This window comes from Fringilla coelebs, assembly GCF_963513975.1.
Source record: "Fringilla coelebs genome assembly, chromosome: 1".
Classification (NCBI taxonomy): domain Eukaryota; kingdom Metazoa; phylum Chordata; class Aves; order Passeriformes; family Fringillidae; genus Fringilla; species Fringilla coelebs.
Window position 1 is genome coordinate 110,576,997 of NC_140028.1, and position 22,868 is coordinate 110,599,864.

A 22,868-nucleotide genomic window follows, 5' to 3' on the forward strand; every position below is an offset into this window, starting at 1 on the left:
TAATACATATTTTAAAGCTCATTTTACTGCCAGCATTTTTACATATTTGTTCCCAGATATACACATATATGTATATAAATCTCAAAGGAAGAAAAATATCAACAGTACTCCTGAATCCTTTAAATGCTTCACAAAGACTACTTGCCCATATATTTTGTTTTTCTTTTTTAATCAACTAATGTCCTAGTCTTATCTTCAGCTGCTTTTTGCCTGCCTGTTTTAGACAAAAAAAGTCATTCTGTAGATTTTTGCTGCCAGAGCCAAATGCACTCTCAAATCATAATATGCTTCTTAAGCAAGCTGTCAAAAGCATGGAGATCTTGAAGCAACATCTCTTTTTCACATATGATTTATAAGCATCTTGCATACAGGATTCTCCCTGCACACCTGACTGGGAACATTTTCCCTCTTGTGTTGGTATATACTAACAGAAGGAACATAATCTTTCTTCTTTTAACTTAAAATCCCATCTCTACCAGTGCAAATAAATGTGATCACGTCATTTTCTCCTACCTACTGAAGTACTCCAGTTAGATTATTTCAAATTCTACATGCTGATTTCATTCCTTCTGAAGTCTTTGAAATAAGATCAAGTCCTGGAATACAAGGGAGAGAAAGCTTCAACTTACATGCCCCACTTAGTTATTTCTTTCCTCCACCATCTCCTTTTCTCTCACTAAAGCAAATTTAAAGCCTGGTTTTAAACTGCAGAATTTCCTGGTTTCACCAAACAGTAAAAGAGGAGGAGTCCATCCCACCCTCCCACCTTACAACTCTCCTCATATATCCACGTATTGAACTTTAAACACTGAGAAATCATAGTACCAGAAGAAAGATAAATGTTGCTGTAAACACAATGTAAAATACTTCTGGCTGTCAGCTCTTTATGTAAAGGAAGAAACATTTTTTTAGTTATCTCTCTCCACAGCCACAAATTTTTTCCTACAAGTACATTATCTTTTGTTAGCGCTGAAATGTCTCAGGAAGAAAGTTGCTGCTTTACTCATTGCAGGTTATCCGGAGAGAAAGGAGCTTCCTACTGATTCCAGGTATAATCACAGGGCCAGGCATTGATTCAAGCAAGGAGACCCTGGGTGACTTACCTGACTTAAGAAGTCAGTGTGAACAACATGAGGATCAATATGCCTCAAGGAGTGGTTTTGTTTAGAAGGACATGCAGACTCAGCTGGAAAGGACGTGGCCACCAGAACAGCAACACCCCCACAGACAGACGTAGGTACAGACAAGCACACAACCAGCCCATGAGGAGTCTACACCCAGTCTTACAAGGAAAAACTGACTGACACTAAAATTCAGTTTCATTTACCATTAAAATCAGTGTCTGCCTGTCTGTGAGCAAATGGGACGGATGTTTACTTGCTGACTTCATTTTAAAGAATGAAGAGACAAAATTATTTTCCATTTCAGTATTTGGTGCACCTTTTATAAGCCTATTGCATAGTTTTCTATATCTGAGTAAAGCTTAGTAATTAGCATGTTATGATCCTATAAGTAAACATTCCTTATCATTCATACTTCTATATTCCTGATGGTTTAAACAGAACAAATTGCAATAACTACACATTAACAAAATTATATAAGTAGACCCTGGTATCCTGGCAGTCTCAAACAGTTCTTAACCTACCATGAAATTAAAAATAAAATTACAGTTTCTCTCTTCAGTCCAGAAGATCCCTCAAAAACAAATCTTTTATCAGAGAGCCCAGCTATTTTTGATATCTCCATATCTGAAGTAACCATACCAAATACCATATATATAACCATAACCATAGTGTTCCCTGAAGTTAAATGTGTTGAATGTACCAAGTATATATGCATATTCCCTTAGGATCGGGACAAATCCTGAGAAGTCCTGAGCATCTTCTAAAAATCGTTCTTTATTTTACACCTTTCCTTTGCTCAGCATGAGCAACCTGCAACTCCCGTAATGCATGATAACAAGACAAGCAGAGCTGTCCTTGCTACCTGCCAGGTGTCAGAAGTAAAAACTCTGTAAGGCTCAGATAACAAATTTTCTGACACTGCTATGTTGCTTGCCCCAACTCCCAGCACTTTGCTTCCAGGAAATCTTCACTGAAAAGTCTGTGGTTTTTACTCATTCTATTTTTAACACAGAATAAAATAAACTAAATGGCTGAAAACCTCATTAGTTGAAAATTAAATCTAACCAGAATACTTATGACATCTACCTAAGACCACAGTTAGCTATTCTGAGAGCCTGATAAGCTTTCACTTCCTCACATTGAACAATCTGTAATTAGCTATTTACTAATCACATTCTAATTTAAACTGCTATATTCAGTTGAAATTAATTAAAGCTTGCCTCTAAGTGTATGAATTCAACTAGACTATCCCAAGTTGTCAGTAATGAACATAACTATGCACATTACTACAGCTTTAGACACTCATGTTTTAGTTTCCTCTAGAAAGAGGTCAAGCTGAAGGTTACATTTCACCTTTCATCCCAGATGGGGGAAAGAATTTTAAAACCAAACCCATTAAATGGAGCCGTGAAACTTTAGAGTCTTTAAACCTTGAGTTAAATGAGTTCTTACTTAGCAATGACTCATTTTGACCCAGAACTAGTTCACTTTCAAACTCCTAAACTGTTCTTTGGCCTCAATAAAAGAAGAGCAGAAGCCTCATATGACAATTTGGGACTGTAAGCAATAACCTGTATATACATAGTTCACAGCAAGGTAATGTATCTCCTACTGAGGGATTTGTTAAATGGGGTAAAGGAGGCCAAAAGAGCTCCTTCATATGGATGAGTAGTTTTCCCACATCAGAAACTAGATGGAACTAGACATTTGTTATTGTTTCTCTCTTTCCTATCTGTTCTGGCCTTAGACTTACTTTGTTGTAGTATCATGTCAGTATCAAAGAAATATCATGGCAGTGCCACAGATCAAGTTTGTTTACATACAGAAGAGAGAATAAAAGCAATCAATAAAAAGCATTAAAGCAGGAAACAAAAAACATTTCACAGACCTTGTAAAATGGGCCAGCTAAACCTGGAGGATGATAAAAGTAATTTTTCATATCCTTGCCAGTCCCTTTGACTGGAAAGTAGACAAATGTCAACAGCATAAAGGGAAAACCTTACCCACATATGCTTCACTGACTCATTTAGTAAAGGATATTAAGTGAACTAAATACAAATATTTCATTCATGAAAACAGCTTCTCAAAGCCAAAAGTTCTGAAGAAAACCAGCAGATGTGACTCTCCTACTTCCAGGAATATTGAGTGGGAAAGCATCCTATCCACAGGAGTAAGTACTCAAACTCATCTGGAACAAATTAATTTTATAACAATTCTTGTTTTAGAATAAAAATAGTATAAGTCCTCTCATGTTGAACTACACAAAGTGGGGAATTTAAAATTGAGGACAACAGTTTGTTTGCAGCATTACACAATTTTTAAACCATCAATTATTCACTACCATATGCTAGATGTACCTTTGAGAAAGGATTCTAAAAAAAGGAACTTACTGGTGGTGGCAAGATGCAGATTCTTGCTTTATAAGAACTTAATGCTAGAAAAATCTTACCTTGCAATAGCCAATAGAAGTAAAACTTCTGCCAACGTACTTGTTTAAAACACCACCTAATTATCCTCTCATTTCCAGTGCTGAAAGTAATTCATTTTTACCAGAATCTATCACTTTTGATGGCAGGAAAATATGAAGCTAGAAAGAATCAAGACTTTTGCTTGTGAATATCTTCACAAGACTAGAACATCACCCATAATAAGTTCAAGGCTCATGTTGTCTTGTCAAATGAAACATCTTTGTAAAATGAACAAAGAAAAGAGACATAGGCATTTCTGAAGCATCCTGATATTATTACTAGGTGCATATTTCACTTTGAATAATTTGGAATAAATTTTGTTTATCCAAACCCTCTTTTCATATTCACTGACAAGAAGGAGATTTGTTTGACTGAATTATACTGTATTTGGAAGAATTATGTAAATGACTGTATGCAAGCCAATTAGAGCTGAGTAACTTTGTGGCAATCATCTTTAAAACTGCAGCTGTTGTGAAACCAATGAAAATTAAACAGCGTGTTTTATATATTGCCACATCGAGAGAAGAATCCATAATAAATTCTGGGAAGTAAGTGTGAAATCTGACACTTTCTCAGGTGTCTGCATGCCTATACAGGTAACTTAGAAAATGCATTTTGTGACACTTGCCACGCACTAAAGTCACAATGCACCAGATAAAATGTAAGCTCATCCATATGCAAACACTCATTAATAATCCTCAGAAATGCTATCTCACTATAGCAGATCTTAAAAAACACTTTTGTGAGGAGCTAAGAAACTTAAAAATGCAGCTTCATACAGAATCAAAATAAGACCAAAATTCCAATTTTTCCCTGAAGGCAAATAAATTTAAATACAATTTGGCACCTCTGAAGTGTTGCATTTCCTCAAAAATCAGTGTTCTCTGATTTATTTTTTAATGCTATAATATAATCTTTTAAATGCTGAAATGAGCTACATCACACTTGCAGAATGAGTGTTTGTCATACATGATTAGTCAGTACTACATAGGACTGTGTTGGCAGATGAAAGAATATCACTTGAATCTCCAAACTGCTGCTGAAGGTGGTGGGTTCTCTTCCTTCAAAGCCTTGTCTCTGATGTTCCAAGCCAGCAAGAATTGTGCACATAAATTCTTTCACCAATGCCCACTGAAATTCACTTCATGAACACTGAATAACATATAATGAAAATGTATTTTGAGATAACATACAATTAATAATAGTCATAGAGTTTGGCCTTTACAGCATCATCTACAAAAAGAACCCTCTGTTTCTCTAGGACCACACAAAAGAAAACAAGTATAGCATCAATGTTTTTTCCCTGAGCACTACTAACATTTCCTGGACAATGTTTCAGTTCAAGACTACCATATGCCTCTAATTATTTACTGATTAGAATTCTTGCATGAGCCATTATGTTTCTACATTCTAATTTTGCTTTGGAAGGTTGTAGGTTCCGTTCAGATGTAAAAGGGCTTCTAAACAAATTCTTTTACTTTGTCTGGTGTCAGGAAAGCTAAAAAGAAGTGGAATTTTGCACACTGTCCTGCACAACATAATGACATACAGATAATTTAGCTGCAGTTTAGTCCCTTTTTTAAAACATGCTAATTACTTCCAAACACTGCAACCAGAGCTCCTGGATCTCGGGACTTCTGCTGGTCAGAGTGACCCCGAGACACATTAGAAAGTTTCTTTCCCAGCCCAGCTGTTGAAGAAGAAGTCAGAAATCTTCAGTTCTCAGTCTCAAGGTTGTTTATTGCTTCTTAACTATAAAATTCTTTCTCTGGCCTGCCGAAGTCCATTCAGCAGGTCAGAGAGAGGCACGCTGGCTGCCCCCAGTATATTTTAGTATCTTTTAGTATATTTTTTATACTAAAAACTACATGTACATTATTTACCATAACTTCTCAATACCTATCACCTATGTTAGACAGTGAGCTTCAACTCTAAACCAATCCTAAAGTGCCAACATCACAGCACAAGATGGGGGCCAAGAAGAAGAAAGACTGGACGCGCCCAGATTCCTTCATCTTGCCTCCTGAACCCCCATTCTAAAAACCCCAAAAATCTATTTTTCACCCTGTGACAAACTATTATTCTACTTAAACTCTCTTGACTTGTAATTCTTCCTATAAAGGTTGGTAATTGTTTTTCCATGGATCAAGATCAAAGGCATAGGGGTCTTGGGCTCTGTGCCAAAGTCTCTGAGCCCCCCAGGCAGGGGTTCGAGTCCTGCAGGGCAGTCAAAGGAATCTCCTGGGTTCCGACACCTGGGATCCTCTGCAAATTGACAAGTGGATTGAAATACCACCCAGAGACACTGGCCTCAACAGACAGTATAGTTCCCTTCAAGGAGAGGGAGACAGCAACCACTATGTTACCAAATTTATCTAGGGTCACTGTAGGTAAGAGAAATGCTTTTTCATGTTACAGAAATGTTTGAAATGTCTCAAACTTAAATGGGAAAAAAAATGCTGAAAGCTCAGTTGCCCACATCAGAGATATTGGGTTTTCTGTTCCCTTCAGATGGGAGTCTCACCCATCTTTTTTTCTTTATGGAAGCAGTTTTGATGCAGGGAGTAGAGCAACTTAACCTCAGGGACACACCCATGCAAGATGAATCATTATTTCACTTCCACTTGTAGAGCCTCACACCTACTATGCAAGGGCATCAAGAAAGGCGGGGACAGAAGGCAAGAACACCTGGAAAAGATGGGATTTGTGCACATTCAGGTTCCTTAGCTGGTCTTAAACCTGATCTTCTCTTAAAGGGGCATTTAAGTGGGCATTTTCCCAGTCCCTACCTTTAGACTAGGGAATTGGGTGACATGACTGGAGCACTTGCTAGTGAGGACTGAAGGAAAAAATGTTGTTGAGTATCTCAGTTTTGTACGTGTCAGTCATAGACAGGTCCCCTGTTTCCCACCGATCAGGCAGGGTGCAGTTTCTTTCTCTTCCTTTTTTGTCCTAAGTACCTGAAGAAAAACTGTTTGTTATTTTTAATTTCCCTAGCCAGGTTCAGTTCCAGATGTGTCTTGGCTTGCCTGCTTCCTTCCATGCACCCTGACTTTTTCTCTTCAATATTTCATTTTATTTTCAATTCACTTTAACCTTCAGCTGCGCCATCAATTTTTTTTGTTAATGTTGTTGTTTCCCTAAGAAAGATCTTCTAAGTATCACACAGTCTCAAAACCCATACAATTTTTGTTCTGTTTTATAGCAATCAGGTGTCTCAGGAAAGACAGGCAGCAACTTTGCTTTTTTTCCCCCAATTTATTTCCGATTCTACATATCCCTTGGGATACAAATCAACAACGAACCACGGACTTCATTAGCACAGTTTACAGTACATAAGGATCTGGTGTACAGATGGGGCTTTCATTCCCACCTCTCCAGTCATGTCTTTCCTTAGAAGGGAAAGGAAAATTTAATGCACTTAAACTGCCCAGCACAGGCAATGAGCAGCTATTGTAAGAGTGACTCTACAGGTCACAGTGCTTCAAGATACAAGAGAGATCTTCTGCTTTATTTCCAGTGAAAGATAGATTTAGTAGGAAAGTCCATCCCTTCTGAACATAGTAACTGGAAAAGGTGCAAAAGCTAAAAGTAGGATGAGCTAATAATGCCATGGTATGCAAGGCTAAACTGGAACAGAGATCACGAGTCACAATTTGTGCAGATCTATCCCTGCTCCAATCACAAGGAGCTCTATACAGTATGGACTACATCACACCAACTAATGGGGCAATTGCACCATTTTGGATGGTTTTAGAGATGTAGTGGCTTTAATTCTATTTTTTTAACCTTTTACTGAAAAACTGATTTCCAGCATCAAATACAGTAATGCTTTGCTAGTCTCTCCTACATTTGGGGGTAGGGAGCCCACTGGTCAAAATATGAGACAGACACTGCTGAATGTTTGCCTGATCCATCATTCAAACTAAACCTACTTGCAGAATACCTGGAAAAGTTTTTGCATGATCCTGATCATCACATTCACATGATGACAGTACACAGGTAGTGCACTTGATCCTGTACAGATCAAAAATCCTCACTTCCTAGGAAGGCGAAAATTCTTCATAAAAACAAATTTTTAAAACCTGACTTTCAAAACTCTTTACAAATATGTTTGGCTTAGTTTACAACCCTGCAGTGACAGCTCATGGCTCCATATTAGTTCCAGCAGTGAACACATGCTGGCAGAGAACACAGACAAAACTGAGGAACACAAATATCTACATGTAGAAAACTGGGTAGCTGGCATTGCTACGGGAGGATCTAACCCCATTAGCTGGTAACACCAGACTCATTTATCCTCCCAAATAAACCTAGTACAAAACACTGCCTGTTACAGGGTCACATCTGTTTGTATACAGGCTTGCATCCCATGTCAAGGATGCCAGTTTTAAATAAAAGGATGGAATGGATGCGGAAAATAAAATTACAAGAAACTAGGCAGGGATGAGTGAAGTTAAGGAGCAGGGTCAGAGGAGCATGCTGGAAATATTGATTCCTACCCTTCCTAACACAGACAAGCTAGCATGCCAAGATGTCGATGCCTTAGGTGGCCACCTGTTTCAAGAAAAAAAATAAAAAAGGCAGCCTCTTAGTTTAAGATGCCTGGAGCCATCACATGAATATCATTACAGGGAGCTTCATACTGCAGAAGCCAGCAAGAGGTGAATTAATCCAGTGTATTAATAAAGCTGACATTTTCTTACAAAGAAAAACTATTAAAATGCTTGGTCAAAACTGAGGACTAAACCCATTCCACTCTAATAAATCACTGTATCTGTATACCTTTTCAAAATTTAATGCATTATCAGTCTTCATTCCTTAATAAACTCAAAGAACAATATCATTTTCCAGGTCAAAAGAGACTACTACACAGTTTATTCTCTCAAGATGAATAGCAGAGCTTTTTACTAGGTCTCTTGGAACCTGTTTTGGGGTTTCTTTTCCAGTGCTGGAAACATTAAGGTACTTCATAAATGGAAACAAACTGGGGAGGTGGAGGGAAAGCAATAGGCAGGCTTACCTCATTGTAGCTGAGGGTAGTTTTTGAGCACAATACAGTTTTTGTGTAATTATTTTTAAAGGGATCAGACTCAGGTTTATGGTGAAAACTCTGCTGTCCCAGCATGCCACCCTTGCATCATTCATTCTTTACTCCAGGGGCTTAAATCTTCATCATGTCTTCAGGGTCTTGTTCTGAATGTATATGCACTGTCTAGAAGAACACACAGTGAGCTCTAAATAGGCTCTATTTCATTCATTTTGTGACCTACTACAGTTATTGAAAATTCTGAGTATTTCAAAACAGGAAATGCAAAAAAAGTAAAACCTCTAAAGCTTTAACACTAAAAGGAAATAATATAAACTTTAAGGCTATAGATTCTGCATGATCTCTATACTCCTGGCTTTTGACACAGATCATTACTGAAGTCAAACCTTGCTGTGGCAGTTTTGGTATTTAGTGAAAATTACTTGGATTTCAACCAAAGGACACATGAAGAAAATCTTCAAAGATACCTCCACCTTCTACGGAAATATGTTTTCCTCCTCTGGCAAACACCAGTTCTCATACAAAATAAAGGAAATTAGAACATCTGGCAAAGTGAACTCTGCTATGTTCCTAAGAATGGAGAATTCATTGAGATCTGTTTAACTGGAATACTTCCCACTTGGCTGGTACATAAAGATGAGATGAGATCAGGTTAATAAAATGTGCACAATTGCACACCTTTACTACTTCTCTTGATTTTCCTTTATTACTTCATAACACGTATCATTCTCAACTAAACATTTGTTTTGTCTGGGTTTTCCTTCTGTTCTTGTGGCATACTGTTTGGTTTTAAAGAATTTGATCCACTGAAGAGCCTAACTTTGCTGCAGGGTGTCATATGAGACACAGAAAGAAGCAATGTTTGCATTTGACTGGACAACACAGACCCTTCAAGCCCATGTATTTCTTTTTTTCTCTCATATGATCAAATACTCATGTCTCCATTGAAGTAAAGTAACAGTGTTTTCAGAGATCAGCAATAACTCTGCAAATTCATCCAAGCACAAAGCAGGATAAAAAGGATAAATAAAAGGTATGGAAAGACATGCAAGCATAAAGTGACTATGCAGACCACTGGAAAAAAATAGAAAACTGAGTGAAGATAAGATGGGTGTTTATAAGGCCATGAGCAACTTGGAGACAGTGGCTCTTCAACAAAAGGACAGGATATCAACTGAAGCTAGATACTGGCAGGTTCACAGCAAGCAGAATGGAGGCTCAGGTACTGGATGCTTAAGTTGTGGAATGCTTTGCAGCAGGGTGTTGGTATTGCTAAAACATCAGATATGCACAAAGAGCCAATGAATTGAAAGGAAATGAATCAGAGGGCATTAAAAATCCACCTTTTATCTCCAGAAGTCTCTGAACCTAGAGCATTACTACATTTCTGCTGGGTTCTTTTCTCTCACACAGACTTTCAGGGAGAGTGGGAAAATTATTGAAAAAAAAAAAATATGAACCAAGGATTGGTTGAATTTTTTGATGAAAAATTTACCTGCATAAAGAACACAAGGATTCCCCTTTGGGACTCAAGTTAAAGATCATTGCAGAGAGCCTGAAGTTAAGCTCTAACAGGATCCACTTTAAAAAAAGTGTACATACATATCACTTGTAAAACACAGCAGAAAGACAATTTCCTGCAAGATACACTGGGGATTTTTTGCCCAAAACAGTTATAACTTCCAGGCTGCTCCAGTTCCAGTTCTAAGCTGCTTCTTTGTTTCTAGGCAGTAAAACAGTCAAAGAAATGTTCACTCACCAATACCGTTGGAGGTCTAGTTCTGTTTTCCAGACAGTGCTCAATGCCAACTTCCTTGCCTGCAGTACTTTAAAAATAAATAAAGCACAGGAATTGTCTTAGTTCTGAGCGACATTTTCATATCATTATGCTGTTCACTTGTCTGAGGCAGACACAATTTAGTTAAAAACCAAATACCTTCTTGCCTTTTAACCTTGAAAAATTCAATGTATAAGTAAAAACATAATAAAAATGAGACCATCATATGCAAAGCCACAAATAAGTGGAAAGGTTATAGGATATGACAGCCAGATTGGAAGTGACATTTCCAGGTCATGGTTTTCTGTCCTTAATTCCTTCTGATTGTACCCAGCCATTTTATTTTGGTAGTTCAGAGCAGACATGCTGCAGCAATGCAGATTATAAAAGCCACTACATGCTGGACTTTATTCAGTATTGTTTTATCCCACAGTTAAATCCTGTACAACGGTTCCACAGGACTAAAGGAAGACTCTGTGCAGAAGGAAAAAAAATAATAATTAGGCTTGCATTTGAAAAATGGACTAGATTTTTTGGCATGCTATTTTTTATTAATATCTGGAGAGTTATGGTTAGGTTAAGAGATTCACATGCAGTGTATCTACACTTTCTCTTGTTCCAGCTGTACAAACACATCCCCATGAGCAACTTAATCCTAGTGAAATTTTCAAGGGTAAAATAAAAGTTTAGGATTTGCAATAACTGAATGAGGCCCACCATTACATACACATTGGTGTCCTCAGGACTTCAATGTCATTATTTTTTTCTGCTGCATTCCTATGCAATATAAATGGCATTATTTAAGCACTCATCATGGAATCTGCCTGCTGCCTGCCTAATAACTGCTTAGAACAATGTTTCTGGCTTCCTTTAAAAATGCAAACTCAACAAATAATCTTATTTGATGATTGATGAAATCATGTCATTTGACTTAAAAACTGAAAAAATCCATAAAAACTGGCTTGACTGAGCGCAAGGGTATTTATGCACACAGGGAAAGACTGGAGAAAGCTGAAGATGTACACTTGATATCTACTCCAAATGCTATCAGATTTGTTCTCTGCATCAATACATGAGGAAAAATTTTCTCAGAAAAGTGACAATTACCAAGATGGGTCAAAACTGTCTTGGAGCAATTGTACTCCATCCTCCCATTACAATTATTCTGACCAGTTTTTCCTCATTCCTTCATGTACATTTCCCCATTCCTTCATGCACATTTGTCCTTTTTACCTAGATTATATAGCTTAAGGATATGAAAATATTTTTACCACAAAGCTATCGCCAAAATTCAGCCAGATGTCATTAGTAAAGTAATGAAGTTCATTCATGAAGGAAAAGGTTCTTCAAGCATCCAGTATCTTTCTCACCTGGAAGACAGTTATAAAGAATATGGTTATTTGATGAAATCCTGCAAGAATGTTCTTTAATGAAGAAGCATTATTTTAATTAAAGCAAAATTTTAGTTTTTAATTAGAGTAAGCACATCAAGCAAAATAATTGAATTCTTACAGACCAACTTCATTAGCAGTATACACAGGAGGACAAACTACCCAGTCATGTATCAAACCATCTTACTTAAAAGCCACAGAAACTACTGTGATCCCAAGGATTTCCCCAAATAATCAGCCTCCCCACAGTCCACTGAGCTGACCTTGTTAATCAAGTCCAATGGATGTGAATGTTCTTCAAACTTTCACCATTGTTGGGAATTTCCATACTTAGATGAAAGTTGAAATTTAACCCTCTTTGATATATCTATATTTATTAGAGCTATTAAACTTGCTAACAAATCAGAGAGAGCATTCAGAACCTGCGTACAGTGTGAGATTTGGGGGGCTGAGTGGGGGTGTGAAGATTGTAGTCAAGAGAGACCAATCATGCACCTGAAAGACACAGTCTCAAATAAGGATATGATATGCAAACAAAATTACTGTTAGGGAAGGTCAAGTGCAAAGTCAATGAACAGTTGCCCCATGTACATTACCCTCTTAAAGACAATATGCACAAAGCAGTTTTACCTTCTCACTGATCTCAATGTTTAGAATTGCTTTCACACAGTACTTGGCACAGCACAGCTGATACACATCAAGTTCAGAAATTGAATTTTGCTGGTAAAATGGCAAAAATATGTTCTTACATGAACCTGCTTCCAACAGGAGAAGACAACACTCTTAAAACCCAAACCTTCATGAGAGCAGCAGCCACAGGAACCTACAAACTGTACATGGAGAACAACCCACAGGAGCCATCAGTGGTTTCTGACCTACGTCTCCTTGATCAGCAACAAGGATCTTTAACAAGGGTCTTCCCAGCCAGATTCAGCAATTACCAGCTGAGGCAGTAGGGATTGTTTCCTTCTGCAGCTGTGGATTTAGCTTAGCCCAGGGTACAACCTTCTGCAAATAGAAGAGGGTAACCCTAGAAAGGGAACTTGAAATCCATGTATCCTCCATATGGGTCTTGTTACCTTCCAACAGGTTTTCAGTTGTACCTTACATATGTAATATCAAGCAGTAACTAATCCAGTCCAACTGACTGTCTTAGTTTAACTAAGTTGCCTGTTAAAAATTCTGAGGAGGAAAAATCTTTATTTGTAATAATCACTTCTTTCTCCTCAAGCTGATCTCTTTATGAATACACTGGGGTATAAAGAACTGGGTTTTGGTAGTGGTGGTGGGGTTGCAGGAGTGGTCTCAGTGAAAAGAGGTATGCGGCTGCCTTGTGTCAAAAACAGCTGACCCAGCAATGGACCCACTGCACAATGAAGCCAAGATACCCAAAGTTTGTCACACATCTCTGAAAAACATTTTAAGAAAGGGCAGAAAAATCTAAGACTGAGACTACCAGTGTATGGTGAGCAACAAGGTCAGAGCATGCCACCAGGTTCAGGGACATGCACCAAAGCTTGCCCAATTGATCCCCATTGAAATCACAAGATTCCGTTTCTCCTCCTGAAAGGAAATGAATTTTCCTTTCGGAAAGGGAAACAGAATCTTGCGAAACAGAAAAGAAAGGCTTACAAATACTCTGGAAAGGAGATAAGATCAAATGAAATGCAATTGAAAGCAACCCAAAAAACCCAAAAAATAGAGAGATTTAGTGCCTTCAAAAAATGGTCTGTGAGGAAATGAGCTGCAGTGCAAAGGACCAAAACAGGCCAAAAAACTAACCTCACAGGTATTGCAAAAGCAGGGGACAAAATCAAAGAGCAAGACACAACTTGGAGGGGAAGATAGGAGGGACATGGCATGGATACTTGAAAAAAAAAAAAAAAAAAAAGGAAAAAAAAAGAAAACATCTTCCCCAAAGTCAAAGCCATCAAAAGGCATGGCATGCCATCAAGTGCAGGAACATGCACCAAAGTTTGTCAAAACTGATCCCTGTGGAAGGCTGAAACAGAAAAGGGGCATCCTATGCTGGAGCAGGGACAACCCCAGAGGGGCTAGAGTCAGTGGAGAACTCACACCTGAGCAAAGCACACAAGTAAGCACAGCAGAAGAACAGAGAAACAAGGAGCAGTGAAGAGAAGCTGTTAGACACTGACCTCTAACTCCTGCATCATACATCACCCTCTCTTAAAATACTACATGTAACATGTACCAGTAACAAGAGGGGAGGTGTCTGGAGTGAAGTTAAGCCAAGAGTAGGGGGAGGAAAAGTCTTTTCACAAAGTGTTTAAACGTTTGTTATCTTTGTTTCCCAATGCCCAAATCATTAATTAAATGTTTATGTTAATGGACAATAAATTAATTTAATCCCCAGCTGGAGTCTGTTTTGTCAACAGTAATGGGTGAATGATTTCCTTGTCTTTATCTTGACTCATGAGTTTTCTCACTCCTGTTCATCTGCTCTGTTCCTCCCCCAGCTCTGTCCTTTTGTGGAGGTAGAAGTGTGAGATCTTGGCTGCCAGCTGAAGCCAACCCATCACAAAGAGGAATGTGTCTAGAGTTTTAAATTTTTAATTACCTGGGACTACAAATTTGACAGTATAACAAGCTGTTTCAGTAAAGGACTTCCTTGATTAAATTCAAGTTCCGTGCAAATAACATTATTCATGCTAATTAAAATGCCTTCGTTGGAAATGAGAAAATAAATAGCACCAAAGGAACCTTTAAAAAAGGCCCACCTTGACCAATGCATGGAGTCTGAATTTTAATTTTTCTTCAAAAAGGAAATAAAATATCAGCCAATACTAACCCTTTAGGAGTTGCTTCTGGTAAAAATTTGATATCCTATAAAGAATAAGGCTTTCTTTACAGAAATGTTTTTCAACAGATGACAGAGACCCATTTGAGCATCTATTTTATAACTTTTCTGTCCTTGAAATTGAGAAAATTAACTAGGGCTATGTTAAATATATTTTGATAAATTATTATCAAGATATATTTCTCTCTTTTCTTCCCTCTTTCTATAATAAGGATCAAAGTCCCTGTCACCATGACTGTTTTGAAACAGATGCCACAAATTACAGCCCAGAAAGCTGAGTACCAGTGTTTTAAAAGTGTAAGGAGGAACATTTTGCTTTTAGAAAGTTGTATTACTTTTTGCAATAAACTAACAAAAAAATTTTGGAGGATTGCAATGATCTCTGCTGAAACTGCATCATTTACTAAAAAAAATCTACAGAATCTATAGTAAAATGATTTTGCATTTCATATTTCTATTTCTCTAGTGTTTGGAGGACCAATATTTCTGACCAGTCTGAATACTGGATGTTTGACTATAAAAAGCAAATCCAATTCTCTTTGAGGGAGTCAAGAAAACTTCAAAACCAAAATTAACTCAAGCAACTTTAACCACACTCATAGGTAAATCAGAGTCAAAATAAAAATGTATTTTTAAAATTTCTGTTCCTTTAATCATACAAAAACTTCTAGCTTCAATCTAATCGTAGATGGACACCTAGTGGTATAATACAATTGATTCCTTTATACAAATAGTTTCATAAATCCAAAGCCCTATGAATATAAAGGAATTTTAGCATATTAAAAATTAAAATATCATATACAATCTTAAAGACTTTATTTTCATCTATGCTTTTCCTGACATCTTATTTTCATAAAAGTACCATCTGCAGCAATCAGGGGTCTGGGTTCACATTCAGAAGCCTTCAATCAAGGAAAATTTAATTTTGTACCAAAAGATTTTAATATAAACAATAGGTAGGGGGTTCAGTCCTTAAAATAGAATACTTAGATAGCCTGTGTAACAATAAATTTGTGGTACTTTGCACAAAAATAAACCATGATCAGTTAGTCTGTTTAAGAAAACATTTTATGCACTGGAGAATATAAACAGACTTGCTCTGGAACTGCCAAGCAAACCAGGCCCATAAATATAAATATAAGGAGTTGCTCCTACATAGCGGAAAAATGTGGGCGAAGTTTCCCTAAATTATTGCAAAATCCATTTAACACTTTTGTATACACGTTCAACAAGTTATTGATGAAACAGTTATTGATATTCAAAGATGTTCTGAACAAACACCAGCCATTCTTTATGAGTTATTTTACCTTCCTTAGCTTCTTGACTCTTTGCTCCGTGCCTCCAAGTCCTAGATCTCCCCAAGTCTTTAAAATATAAACCATCACATGTCTAAAATAAATACCTGACAAATTATGTATTGAATCAAACTGCAAAACACAAACCCACAATCTTTTTATCTAGGATAAAGAGATTATTCAACATACTTCAATGACTAAAATAATACAAATTACATTAAGGGGGAGGAGGCCAATACAGTGATTAGTTTTATTTATTTTAAAGTAGTGACAACTACCATAATCTTGCTGTACTTGGAACTAAAAAAAGGAAGAGATTACCTATAGTCTGACTAGACATGAAACAGCACAGTCCATGGAAGCAATGAGAGAACACTGTCCTGGCTAAGCAATAGTGTCAAAATATGAACAGCATCTCAGGTAGAATGTTTGGAAAGCAACTTGTAAAAGGAGAGGAGAGCACTTGGGAAAGGATGTCACTCATAAGAGAGTAGAAATCTGGATGACAGCTCCATACAAGGGCACTTAAAAGCTTCCCACACAGTGCTCTTCTTTAACAAGTAGAGGAAGAAGTAACCATTGGTAAAATATAGAGGATGCTGATTCTTCAAATGGTGAAGGGGGAGGCCCCTATGGAACCTGAACACAGCATTTCCAACTTCTGTTTCTGAACAAGGTGGTCACCTATTGCAAAAAGTCACAAGTCACCTAAAAATGGCAAGAAACAATAAGGTGAAGAGCCAGTGGTGCATTAGAGTATGCAATCTGGGAGAAAATAAACCCCCTTGCATTTCACCTTGATCTCTAGTCCTCAGAGATCAGAAGGGCTGGGTGCAGGTAGGCTAAATTTCTGATTATAACCAGTTTGACCCTGTAAGTCCAGTCACGTTCAATGAGAACTTTCAAAATTACAAATTCATGACTGGTGCAGTTTATTGGAGCAACAGAAATGAAGATTTGGAGCAGCCATTGATAAATGTACTTATTGCATTAGTGATAAATATATCAAGGCTAGCTGGTGATTAATTAAGCTAAATTAACAACTCAAGATAAAGCAACAAATTCAGCTTTTCACTATGCTTGACTTCACTGCTAATTAGCTTGGTTTCACCAGAGTGTGCTCTGACACAAGTCAGAATCACAAATCTTACCAAAAAAAAGGCCTACCAGTTTTGGGGAGGAGAGAGGAGCAAGCCCAACAACTTGTCTTTGAACTGGGGTCATATTTTCATCCTCTCCATGGAGGATTCCAAATGTCAGTGTTATATTTTTGGGTAAATGGGGGTGGGACTGTAGTCAAATATAATTGGTCAAATGTTGCTGCTGCCATTGGTGGGGGGCAGCCCCTTTCTCATTTCCATATTGATGGGTGTATTTTTTCCCATGCAAAGGAAGGATGATGAGGGGCTTCTTGACCTTCAGTCAAGCTGAGCTATAGGACTTACAGATGAATGAAAGGCAGAATAGAACCCTGACACTTCAGTATTGCTTCCTCACCAAAAAAGTCAAAGCAGCAGTAAAGGCTGTCTGATCTCTGCCCAGTAGTCTGCTTCTGTCAGCATGTTAAAACCATGCATCGTTGTCTCCTCAAAGGACCAGATACACACTTCTAACAAGGCCTGTTACACCTGGGTGAGCAGGATTCACATCTCAGGGTCAACACCGCTCGCTGTACAGAGGTGTCAGTGCTCTTCTGTGCTTCACTGAGACAACATTGGGCTGGGAGGCCTCTGCTTCACCCCACACATTATGTTGGTAAGCCTTGCTCTATCCAGGTGCAAGAAAAGATGTCTCAGCTCACACTGGCTCAACCAGCCTCAACAATTCTCTGCAGCAAGCCTGGCAATTTTCCACAGCCAGTGGTACAAATAGTCTGGTTTGTGAAAGCCTGCTACAGAAGGTTGTGCAAGGATTTCTCCTATGTATGTAGTAAACAGCCTGTGAAATTAAATGCTGGTAAATCACAGGGGGAAAAATGTCACATTAGGTACATAATGACAGATGCTAAGCCATCAATCCTTTCTCAGAAAAGCTGAGTCATTCTGGAGAGTGCTCAGAACTTGGGTCAATGCTAAGCAGTGGTTAAAAGTGCAAATAGAGTGTTAGGAATCATTATGAAACAGAAGAAAACAATGCAAAAGGATACAAAATTAATAAGACAACTCTAATACTGCACACTATTCTGGTCACTCCATGTCAAAGGAAATATTGTCAGATTAAAAAGAGATTAAATGTGTGACAAAAAATAATGGTAGGAAGATATAGTAAAGAACATAAATTTATGGGCAAAATAAAAGATATGAGTGATAGGATCATAATTTTTTTAAGAAGGTGAGAAAGGGTGGGAAAATGCACTGAGAAACAGCATGGAAGCTGACTTATTATTTTGGGTTTTGGTTTGTATTTTTTTAATGGAATGTTATACAACAAATTTAAACATTTCCACAAAATATTTTGAATGCCAAAATCAAAATGTTACTAAAGCAACAATTAGACTAATTAATTGAAAATAAGCCCAGCAAGCAGTATAAGAGGCAATAATGTGAGTTCAACCCACAGCCTATGGGAAGCTGAGACAAAACACTACTTTGACTTTATCTTGTTCCTGTACTCTTTCAACAGGCACCAACTGCACTCCAGTCAGAGGAATAAAGGACCAGAGTAACTCCTGTTCTGCCTCTGCATTGCCCCAACAGAGTGAAAATAACTGTGGAGGAATTCACAGACCAGATCATATCCAAGGTTTGCATCTTTGGGGTTTTCAGTGCCAGGGGTGGGGGAAGCACTGAATGCATTATAAAGCATGAAAAAGCTTTGGCTGCAGTCAAATGAAAATAGGTATGGCAATAGGCAAAATTTAGGTAAGAAACATCATCATCATCATGCAAACATCTATCCTTATAACATATGTTTGAAAAAATGAGGAGGAGAGGCAGAGAAGCAAGAATCAAAATCAGGAGGCGGGAAGAGGAGTTGGGAGACAGCAAATTACAGCATTATGTGAAACAAAAGGAAAAGAGGGATGGAAGTATCTTCAGAGGAAGAACAAATGAGAACAAATTGATTCTGTCTTGTTAGCAAAGAAAACTGTGACACAGAAACAGAGATCTGAATTTCTTCATCTGATACTGCCTCTGCAAAAAGGCAGGGGCTGGATGGAATAATATTAAGATAACATCCAGAGTTATGATCTTCCCAGAAAATATTGACTGCAAAAGGCAGGCAGGAAGGAAAGCAAGCATTAGATGAGATTAGGAAGGAAGGCACATAAGGCAAGTAAAAGGTGGGAAGTAAAGGATACTGAGAGCAAATATCACCAAGGGGAAGAAAAACTGAGGCAGAAGAGGACCTGGATGTGGAATTGGGATTTGTGACAGTGGAAAAAGGGGTTTAACAATCTTAGTTAGTAGAAGTGGTTTTCTGCACAGTATCTTGGGAGGCAAGAGTTAACCATACAAAAATTTAAATGTCTAGGATATATCAACATCAATTGAAAGAAATTATTCTTCCTCATCTAGAAAGAAAACAGGCCAATTTTAATATTTGGCTCCAAAAGTAAAAACACCACTGCATGCAAAAGGCTAAATTTCTGTACATTTAAAGGCCTTTTGTAGAATTTTAGAGAGGATTAGTAAGAAACAGAAACACACAAGCCATTTACTATCTGAAAAGGGCCAATTACAGTGACCATCAAATAGTGAAAAAATAATTCTTCAAAGTGACATTTTGAATCCTGATTAGCTGGAAGAGGTCTTAGCTTTTTTTACAGAATAAGTGGTTTTGGCATGTAGATTTAAGTAAAGAACAGCATAATCTGTGGTTCTGCCCAGTTCAGCCTCCTTTTCATCATGAAAGTCACTCTGAATACTGCAGAGTTTTATTTGATCCATAAATGGTCTAGTCTGAAACCATGATACACAAATTAATTTTAGGCTATGCAAGTTACACCACTATGTCTCAACATCAAATTGAAGCAGACCTTGACTGAAACTCCTTCTTCATTTTCATGGTATCATTAAGGAAATATGGAAAAAATAGAGCTTTATTCAGAAAAAGACTTTAGTGTAATGTGAATCTTTCTTGTGCTCAGACAAAATCCATAAAATACACTTTGAAGGAAAAAGAAAACTCAAAACAAGTAACTTTATAAGCAGCACAGCCAAAAAGCAAAGCCACGAAGAACACAAGAACTTCCCCCTACATGGCAGATCACAAAAACAAAGTTCCTTTTTGCACTAAACATTACTGTATTTATATAAATGCAGTTGGTAAAGCACAAAAGGGATAAAGAAGAGAAGAAGACGGATTGGGAACACTTAACTCTGCACTTAAGAAAATTACAGGGAAAATAACAGATTTCAGTATTTCAGTACCTAATACTCCAGCATTTAGCTGCACCTCCAACTAAATCTATAATCAGAAAACAGGCTGAAAAGACACACACGAAAGAGAGCTGCAGAACAACTTGCCAGAGAGTATTTTTTATATCTCATGAAAACAATGCCTTGCAATAAGCTGTATTTTCAGGCAGAAATAAAAGCTTGTAGAATCACAGAATTGTCCAGGTGAGAAGGAACCTCGTCCAGCCTTCTGTGGGAAGGGGAGCATAGATAAGACTAGCACTCTGACTATACCCTCTTGAAAACCTCCAGCAATGTCCCCAGGGACATTGCTCCAACAAATGGTCGATGCTTCTATAAAAATTTCCTTTCTAATGTCAAGATTAAACCTCTCCCAGTGCAACCTGTTCCCATTACCCCTTGCTGTGTGACTCCTTGTGCACAGACCCCACTCCTCAAGAATCCCACCCCTCAGATTTCCCCTGACTGCCTCTTATGGTAGAAAAAAAGAGAAAATCCTGAACATCCTAGCTAAGCCTTCTAGGTAACAAAACTGCTGGCCCGATTTTTTAATTTGTTTTAATGAGGATCAATACAATAAAACGGGGCTTTTTGTTTGCTTTCCATTTTACACCTATATGAAAAACAGATGCACACTGAAAACACTCCCCTTTAAAGGCTAGAAAACCCAATCTCAGGGGGATTAGCCACATCCACCTCTATTAAAAATTGAGAAATGGAAAAAAAAAAGAACAACCCCACTCAGGGCTCCACCTGCTTCCTTCGCCCGTGGCTGACAACCATGGGAGAGAAGGGATGGAAGAGAATCCAGGGAAGTGATTCTTCACCTGTACTCGGCACTGGAGAGGGCACACCTTGCGTGCTGCATCCAGTTCTGGGCCCATCAGTTCAGGAAGGACACTGAGGCGCTGGGGTGAGTGCAAACAGACAATGGTGCACTGGAGCTGGTGAAGGGTCTGGCACACAAATCCTGTGAGGAGCAGCTGAGGGAGCTGCGGGTGTTCAGCCGGGAGAGAAAGGATGGGAGTCTCGCCTATCTCCGGGGGGACCTCACTGCTCTCTACCCTGGCTGAAACGAGGGTGTGTCTCAGCGACGGGACAAGAGAACGTAGTCTTAACCTGCGCCAGGAGAGGTCCAGGTTGGACATTAGGAGGAATTTCCTCACAGAAGAAGTGATTAGACATTGGAATGTGCTGCCCAGGGAGGTGGTGGAGTCACCATCCCCGGAGGTGTTTAAGGCTGGATGTGGCACTTAGTGTCACACTCTGGTTGACACGGTGGTGTTCGGTCATGGGTTGGATTCGATGATCTCAGAGATCTTTTCCAACCTAACTGATTCTGTGATTCGGGAATTTTGTAATTCTGTTATCACCGCCCTGCGCGCGCTCGCGTCCCTATCGCCTCAGGCAGGCGCGCGCCGCTCCCGCCCACCGCCTCACCGGGCCCGTCCGCCCCCGCGCGCCCGAGCACGCGCAGGGCTGCCGGGGCGCGCGGGCGTGGGCGCGCGGTGGGCGTGGCCAAACGAGGCGGACGGGCCGCTTTCGGAGCTGGTGGGCGTGGCGATATACGCGACCGCACGATGGGGGCGTGGCCCGACATGGGGGCGTGGCCAGACATGGGGGCGCGGCCGACGGGCGCGGCGGGGTCAGGGAGGCGGGGGAAGCGGCCGGGCGGGTGCGGGGACAGAGACAGGGTGGGCTTCGACGGGAGCTGCGGTCGCCGCTGCCGCTGGCACCGGGAGGGCGCTGGCCATGGACGCCACCACGCTGGAGCTGGACGCGGTGAAGTTCGCGAAGCTGGCCGTGCAGCGGGACCAGAGCGGGCGCTACCAGGAAGCGGTCTTCTACTACAAGGTACGGTAGGGACGCGCCGGTTCCCTCGGGGCGCCGCTGTCTCCTTCCCCGCGCCGCGGGCCCCGTGATGCTCTCGAACTGCCGGAGGGTTCGCGCTCCCACCTTGGTCCCCCCGAGGGCCGGAGAGGAGCGTTCGGCACCCCTGCGGCCCGGCACGGCCCTGCAGGCGGAGAGAGACGCGCTGGGTCAGCGCGGCCGCCCCCGCCCTCCCCCGGCGGGTGTGCCCCGGGAGCGAGCTGCTCGGCCCGGGGAAGACGAGGCGGTGCCCGCCGAGACGAGAGCGGAAGGCCGTGCGTGAGCGTCGAAAGTTTGTCAGTCTTCGGAGGAGCCGCGTCCTTCAGGGCGGGTTGCGAAACGCCTTTTCCCTGCGTCCTGTTTTTAGGTGGGAACGAGCGCTGCCCGGGCGCTGATGTTTACCGACAGGCTTAGGGGAAGCACTGCAGGTACTCCGCTTAATAAGCGGGAACGGGCGCTTCTTCCAGCTGCTGGAGACACAGCCCCTTCAGTGCTTCTGGGAAGATTCGTCGTAACCTAAAAACGTCTCTGCCCCGCTGGTTTTACACGTTCTTTCCTGGCCTCTCCCGAAGCCCTGCCAGGCCAGAAATACTGATCAGTTTTATGCTGGCCATGTAAGCTCTGGGCATTTTGGAGAACGACAAGTGGGCATACTGCCGCTCCTGGGTGTGCAGCTGGAAGCAACTCTCTTGTACAGTAACCAAATAAAGAGAGA

At 39.9% G+C, this 22,868-nt stretch overlaps 2 protein-coding genes across 2 annotated transcripts in view; one reads left to right on the forward strand and one right to left on the reverse strand.

Moving 5' to 3' along the window:
• COL6A6 (collagen type VI alpha 6 chain) overlaps positions 1–21,432 on the reverse strand; it is a gene marked incomplete at both ends in the record, with an annotated part of 63,451 nt that extends 42,019 nt beyond the window's left edge. The window contains 1 exon segment of the mRNA XM_084208229.1: positions 21,038–21,432. Within this exon segment, the coding sequence (XP_084064355.1) occupies positions 21,038–21,432 (395 nt within the window).
• A 552-nt stretch (positions 21,433–21,984) lies between these two features.
• Positions 21,985–22,868, forward strand: part of CAPN7 (calpain 7) — a 32,481-nt gene continuing 31,597 nt past the window's right edge. The window contains exon 1 of the mRNA XM_084226332.1: positions 21,985–22,138. Within this exon, the coding sequence (XP_084082458.1) occupies positions 22,037–22,138 (102 nt within the window). The 5' untranslated portion in view covers positions 21,985–22,036. The remainder of the gene's footprint in view (positions 22,139–22,868) is intronic.